The 7,483-nt window shown below is 39.5% G+C and overlaps 1 protein-coding gene across 1 annotated transcript in view; it reads left to right on the plus strand.

The window, feature by feature from the left end:
* Positions 1-6,626, plus strand: part of LOC308701113 (hydroperoxide isomerase ALOXE3-like) — a 49,838-nt gene extending 43,212 nt beyond the window's left edge. The window contains exons 15-16 of the mRNA XM_081383204.1: positions 5,471-5,641; positions 5,967-6,626. Coding sequence (XP_081239330.1) covers positions 5,471-5,641; positions 5,967-6,146 — 351 coding nt within the window. The 3' untranslated portion in view covers positions 6,147-6,626. The remainder of the gene's footprint in view (positions 1-5,470; positions 5,642-5,966) is intronic.
* The last annotated feature ends 857 nt before the right edge of the window (positions 6,627-7,483 follow it).

Here is a 7,483-nt window from a genome sequence, read left to right on the forward strand (position 1 = left end):
AAATTATTACATTACTGTATAAAATATATTAAAAACGTACAAAAACATTTCTTTTTTTATTGCGATTAATCACAGAAAAAATGTGTGATTAATCTAGTTAAAATTTTTAATCGATTGACAGCACTAATATATATATATATATATATATATATATATATATACACACACTATATAACAATAAAATCCAAATATAAATGAAAGTCAAAAGCACAATTTTAGTACATGTCATACCTGGAATAGCCTACCTATGGGCCATTCTACAGAATTGGTTCAAAGTTAGAAATGGAAACATCTTGAATTTTTTTTATTTTTCCACAAATTTTGTTTGCATGCAAATTGTATAATATCCAAGGAAAACGTTTCTAGTAATTGTGCAGTTAATTCTCATACTGTATTTTCTGAGAGTTATAAGGCCTGATAAGTTATAAGGTTATAAGGTATATATATATATATATATATCCTCTCCCCAAATGTGTCACTAATAAAAAACAATAAATAATTTAATGAGAAGGCTTATATTGACCTATTAAGATTTTGTTTACATCTACCTTGTAAATATATTTATTGCTATTTTATTAAACAGTTTTCACATGTAAATCAACAACAAGTGTAATCTTTCTTTTTAAAAAGTATTAATTTTATCATATGTATGTCACAGTTAAGGATTCATTAGTTTTTAATTTAATTAATCAATCAACGATACTATTGATCAGCATTACCAAACGTAGACAAACATTGATGTATTGTTCTAATTTATTACTGTGAAGCTGCTTTGATACAACCTGTGTTGTGAAAAGCGCTATATAAATAAACTTGACTTGACTTGACTTGACATTAGTTTGAATATAGCCTACATTGGAACAAACACTATAACACCTTAGTTGATGACTTTATTTGTGACAAAACATAATATATATTTAACATATGAGCAGAAATTGACGCAGAAAAGCTTATTTGATGTGGCAGTAGTCTATTTTACAGTAAAAACTACTTTATAATCCATCCAAAATATTCGTCTGTAATATCGTTTGTATGATATATTAGGGCATACATGTTAATTTGCAGTTTAATACATTGCTTATACAAAGACATTTTATTTCAACATATTTCAGTCGATTTTTACTCATCTCAATATAGCAGTTTGGTAAAAGCTAAACTAGTAATGTTAGATGTGTTCATGTAAAAACAACATATTTACTAATTTAAGTGCCTATAAACAACCACGCGCATTTGTGCCGTTCATTCACACACAGACACACGATTCATATTTAAACAGTCTTTTTGCGGTTCACAGACACTATTCCATATCGCAATTAGAACAAAGCACTTAAGAATAAAGCACTTACTATTCACAATCTGGAGCTGGATCCGTTGCTCCTCAAAGTGAAACTAAACCAGCACTTGAGGTAAATTTCCCAGGATTATTCCTCACAGCCTCGCAAGACGACATAGTAGCTTACATTAATCTGATTAAACTCTGTGTTTTATCCATCTGATGTGGGCGTTCACTGTTTTGCATGTATTGCCTCAGATAATTTGCGTTTGAATAGCACGCGCTCTCCGTGGGCGTGTCACATTAACAGAATAATGACCTGCGAGAACGATAATGAGAACGGCTGATATCTCTCTCTTTTTATATAGATTACATAAACAGAGAATATTTGTTTTAGTTTTGAATTAGATAATTTAAAACTAAACACTTAAATGATTATAAAGATATATTGCTCATGCCTGGGTGAATAGTATTTGCTGAGTTTTGTTTAAGTTTAGAGACGTGCTCTTGAAAAAAAGTTCACGGAGACGGAGAGGCAGAAAGCATACCCTGTTTATTTTCTTTATTTTACAAAAGCACAATGTTTTATTTCAATTTTAAGTGAACCCATAAAAAAGAAGACATTTAACAGTTTATTTTTTCATTTTTCATGTATGACAAAACATGACAGAGTATTTTAAGTCTATTTTGATGCTATCTGAAAAAAATCAAGGAAAACGTGCCGGCGCGTTTGCCGACCCCAGAGGGTTAATCTTCTTTAAGCACAGCAGAGCAACTGTGTCTAAAGTGCTGGAAAAGAGAGAGTTAAAAGTTTCTGTTGCAATATCAAGTTCTTCTAAGCTATCTGGGATGCTGATCTGGCACTATCTGGGATCGTGTCGTACATGTATATTTATTTATCATTGAAAGGTTGCCTACCTGTCTATAGTTCATATTTTAACATGTTTTCATCGATTTCTTAAATTTTAGTCTGGCGCCAGTTCAACTAGTACAATGTGAAGTTTATGCACCAATAACATGCTAACTAACTATTATAAATGGGAATGCATGTCTTACCTTAACAATCGAATCTTCAAATCGCGTTCTTCTTCTTCTAAAGTAAACCCAGTGTAAACTCACAGGATGCCTTCCAAACTCAATGAAAAGAAGAACAATGATGAAGTTTCTCTTTTCTCTTCATGCTTTGTTTAGAGGTGATGAGGGCGTTAACAGCACCGCGTGAACGATTTGCATGTCAATTGCTCTTGCGCGCGTAGGTGTGGTCACATTAAAAATAATGAGCATTCGTGTGAAAAAATATACCTCTCGTTGCTTTCATACAGATTACTTAAACGAATATTTGTTTTCAATATGAATTACATCATTTTAAAACAAAGACTCCAAGCTTAGTAAAGACATAACTATCACGTGTGGGTGGCAAGTATTCACTGAGTTACAGTTAATTTTTCTGTCCCATTTCAGAATGAACTTCACACTGAGAGAGACGGCCGAACGTATTTTCTTTATTTTACGAAAAGCAGAACATTTTGTTTTTATTATGAGTGTACACAAATAAAAGTAAACATTTAACAGTTTTGAATGATGTATAACACTGGCCTGCATGACAAAAATCAACAGAGTTATTTGAGTCTCTTTTGCACTGAGAAGAAAAAAAGCGAGACAATCAGCCGACCCCAGAGGGTTAAGCAACAATAATGTTGGCCACCACAGGGTTTTTGCTGCATACTCCGCGGAGCAGACCCAGTCGCAAACTGTTAAGGAAAATACGTCCCAGAGGGAGCTTGTGGTTTGTTGGCGCTGTGGAAAAACAGGTCATTTGCGCCATGATTGTGCGACCCTGGATGTGGCTGTGTCCACTCCGCCGTCTGGAAATGGACAGGGCAGGAGTAGAGGGAGGTGCTCTCGGCCCATCAGCCATTTCAGAACCTCCCTGTGGATCGTCTGTTAGTCCAGTAGAGTGCTGCCGAATAGAGGCCAAAGTGGATGGACAACTGGTACAGTCTTTGTTGGATGCTGGCTCTACAGTCATCATTATTCATTCTAAATTCTTGACAAGAAGGGTCCTTCAGACCTCTCGTGTTCTCCTGGTCACTGTCATGGGTGAGAAGGCAACTTTGATGGGTCGTTGTGAGGCGGAAATCTGTGTGGAGGGACAGAGTACAGTTATGTGGGTTTGGGCCGCTGAGATTCCAGAATATTGTCTCCTGGGTATCGACTTCCTACACCAGGCAGCTGCGGTTTTGGACTTGAGGGCAGCGACCCTAACGCTAGCTAGAAAATGTTCGGTGCCAATTCATTTTAATTCTATATGGCCGGCTCCTCAGTCGCGCTACATGGGTCGTCTGAATCCTAGCTCACAAGCCCAGGGGGTCCCTCTTTCATTTTATCACCAACGTTACAGTCTGTAGAGACACCATTTCCTGGCTCTGCGGTGGGGGCTTTACACCTTTCCACCACCTGCCGTCCCTGATAGCGGGAACTGCAGTCAAGTTGGGGAGAGCCCAGTTTTGATGCAAGCGGCAAAAGCTGTTTGGGAGAGAAGTAGTGAGGGTTTGGAAGAACTCCAGAAGTACAAATTATGGCGAGTGATGGAACGCCATGATAACATCTTTGCCGCCTCAGCCAGTGATGTCGGGCAGACGAAGTTGGTACAGCATTGTATAAACACGGGGGATGCACCACCCATCCGGCAACGTGCGCAACGGTTACCTCCCATAAGGCAGTCGGCTGCAGATCACTGCCTAGAAGAGATGAAGGCTTCGGGAATTAAAGAGCCATCGGAAAGACCGTGGGCCTCGCCAGTTGTATTGGTCCCTAAGAAGGATGGCGGCTGGCGTTTCTGCATCGACTTCAGAGGCCTGAATGAAGTGACTGTCAAGGACTCTTACCCGCTTCCGCTTATTGATGAGTCCCTGGACTGGATCGCTGGGTCTAGGTGGGTCTATTCGATAGATCTGCGTAGCGGGTATTGGCAGGTCCCTCTCAGTGCTGACGCGAGACTGAAGACTGCCTTCACAACAGGGACAGGCCTCTGGCAATTCAAGACTATGCCCTTTGGTCTGTGCAACGCTCCGGCAACATTTGAGCGGCTGATGGAGCGGGTGCTGTAGGGTATTCCAAGAAAGGTGTGCCTGATCTATTTGGATGACATTTTAGTGCATGGAAAAGACTTTGAATCGGCCCTGAGTGCCCTTGACCTTGTCATGACCAGAATAGCCCAGGCAGGTCTGAAATTGCTTCCAGAGTGCCAGCTGATGTAGAAAGCCGTTACCTTCCTGTGCGGTTCTATCCCAGGAGGGGGAAAAGGGAGAGAGGGTTATTGCCTACTACAGTCAGGCCTTCAACAGGGCAGAGCGTAATTACTGTGTGACCCGACGAGAACTCTTAACCGTGGTAGAGGCAGTCAGCCATTTCAGTCATCACCTTTGTGGTCTTCATTTTGTGGTCCGAACAGATAATGCTTGTTGTCTTTCCGGGAGCCAGAGGGACAGGTGGCATGGTGGATAGAATGCCTGCAGGACTTTCAATTCACCATTCAGCATCGCAAGGGGGAAAGTCACCAGAATGCGGACGAGTTGTCAAGGCGCACCTGTATGGCATCCTGCCCACAATGTGAGCTGGATATGTGATGCAGGGACCGTTAGAAGATATGTTTGCTCACTTTGGGGTTCCCTCTGAGATGCATTCTGATCAGGGAAAGAACTTTGAGTCACGCGTGTTCTCTGAGTTCTGTCGGCAGTTGGGCATCGCTTGCATCTTTTTTGGGACATTTGCTTGCATCCTTTTATACATGATCAGGTTCTCAAAGTTATGAGTCTTTTTAAGTCTTTTAAATGCTTTGTTTCGCTCTTTTACTGCTATCCCACATTCGTCAGTCAACCATGGAACAATCTTCTTTTTGCTATTTCCTTTACGCCTAGGAATTGACTGACCTGCTGCTTCTACTATAACTCAAGTAATTAAATCGATTTAATTAATCGATTTCATTATTAATATTAATTTCTCTCATTCTTCCATCACTTATTTCCCTGAAGTTCACCCAGTCAGCTTTAATACCCGTCAAGTAGCCCATGACGACAAGAAAAACCTGTTCATATGCACTTTCCATGGCCTAAGTAATGTTAATTATGTGCTCTTGTTATACTTTATGAATATTTCGCTTATATATCACATTTTTCACCAATTATTTCCCCCCAGTATGACTTTGGCGGCTGGATGCCTAACTACCCCACTGCCCTCAGAAAGCCCCCTCCCAAGGAGAAAGGCCAGACCACTGAGAACACGATCCTGGAAACCCTACCTGATGTGGGCACAACAGTGAATGGGATGGCTGTCCTGAAACTCCTGAGCAACGACTCTGCAGACCATGTAAGTTTTTACACCATCAGGGCACATGTTAAAAGACTGGAATTCAATTTAGCTGTTAAAAAAGTGAAAAATATGAATGGTGTTCTTGTGTATGCCATCATATTACTCTGGATGACAATGGCTTACTTACACTGCTTTTATTCCTCTAGTTTGCATTTCCTGACTGTTACATTAGAAGGAGATTTAGCAAACTGTAAGCGTAGTGTTGCAGTGGGCTTTTACAGAATATTATTGTGCTGTCATACGAAGTGCGTTAAACATTGTCATAAACATGTTTCTTATCAACATGTTATTTACTATTACAATCTTGATACCCTGTCCATAGTACCCTCTGGGAAATTTCCCTGAAAATCTGCATGATGAAACGGTCCCTTGCAAGCTCATTGAAGATTTTCAAAAGGATCTGAGGGAGTTGTCAGATTTCATCGAGAAGCGGAACAAGAAGTTGGAGCTTCCCTACACCTATCTGAACCCCAAAAATGTGGACAACAGTGTAGCCATTTGAAAGGAAACAGTAGTCCTTAATACATTTTTCTTTCTATTAATAGCGTTGTCAATAAAAATAAGACTAAAGCAAAAATAAATCAAAGTGAGTCATGGATGTTGCCTTTCAGGGAAAATAAGATAAATAATGTGAAAGGCACTAGTTAATGTGTGGTGCTTTTTATTTTATTTAGTGGTGCCATCTAGTGACATTAATCAGTACAATCCTGCAATATTAAACATTGCATGTGTGGCAGGGTTGTCAGGTAATGGGGAAAATAGAGACCCCAGAACTATACTTAACCCTCTGGGGTCTGAGGTGTTTTCTGGGTCCTGGAGGTGTTCTGATATGCTCTGACATTTGTGCTTATTTCTGTTACTTGTGACATTTTCATGGCTAAAGTCTGATTACACATTATTGTAGCAGAGTTTGTGCTAAATACAATGTCAGCAGCATGTATGTAAAAGTTTGTAGTTTTGAAATAATGACATTTATGCATGGTTTGTGAAAAAAAATAAAAATAAAAATTGTCACTGAAAAAGGTCATGAAACCCATACTGATTATTTCTTCACAAGACTTTTGAAAATTGTATCACACAGCCTAGAATATTTGCTTCAAAACTATGTGAAAATCATCCTGCATACTCATTCAGATAAAACAATATAATGATTTTAAAATTTGTAAGACATGTTTTGTGTAAGAAAGCTTCCACTGTTTGAAGAATTCATCTTCCAGAATATGTTTTAATTAGTTTCTGGAGTTTATTGTTAATCCATCTCCTACCCTGAAGTCCGTTTTGCAGAGATGGACTAACAATGAACTCCCAAAACTTACTGTCAGATTCTGGAAGATGAATTCTTCAAACAGTGGTAGAAGAGGGTGTGCTGCTGGTCCAATCTGTCTGTCTATAAAGGATATAAAAAACAGTCTTCATGTATTTTACTACACTTCAGCTTGTGATTCTTATTAAAGGTGGTATCAGTGATCTCAGGCCCAAAAATATTTTTATCACATTCATCTAATCTTTCCTAACGATCCGCTAGCTGCCCGCCCCATAAGCATGCCGTCAAAAAACTGCGTCTCTGTAGGCAGCCTAGGCTCTGAGATCTGCACACAAAAACAAATGGTTTAGCCAAACACTCAAAACCAAAACAAATAGTGTTCCAACCAATCACCGACAGGGGGAGGGTGTTGTGAGGTTTTGAGCCAGCTTCTTCTTCAGCTCTGACTTCGCGTGCAGCCGTGCACGAGCACAAAACCTCACAACACCCTCCCCCTGTCGGTGATTGGTTGTAAATGAAGAGGACTTCACTTGACTATAGCAGCTAGTGTTTTTTTTTGCGGCCTGTTTTAATTT

This window comes from Scardinius erythrophthalmus (assembly GCF_964197995.2).
Source record: "Scardinius erythrophthalmus genome assembly, chromosome: 13".
In the NCBI taxonomy this organism is placed as follows: domain Eukaryota; kingdom Metazoa; phylum Chordata; class Actinopteri; order Cypriniformes; family Leuciscidae; genus Scardinius; species Scardinius erythrophthalmus.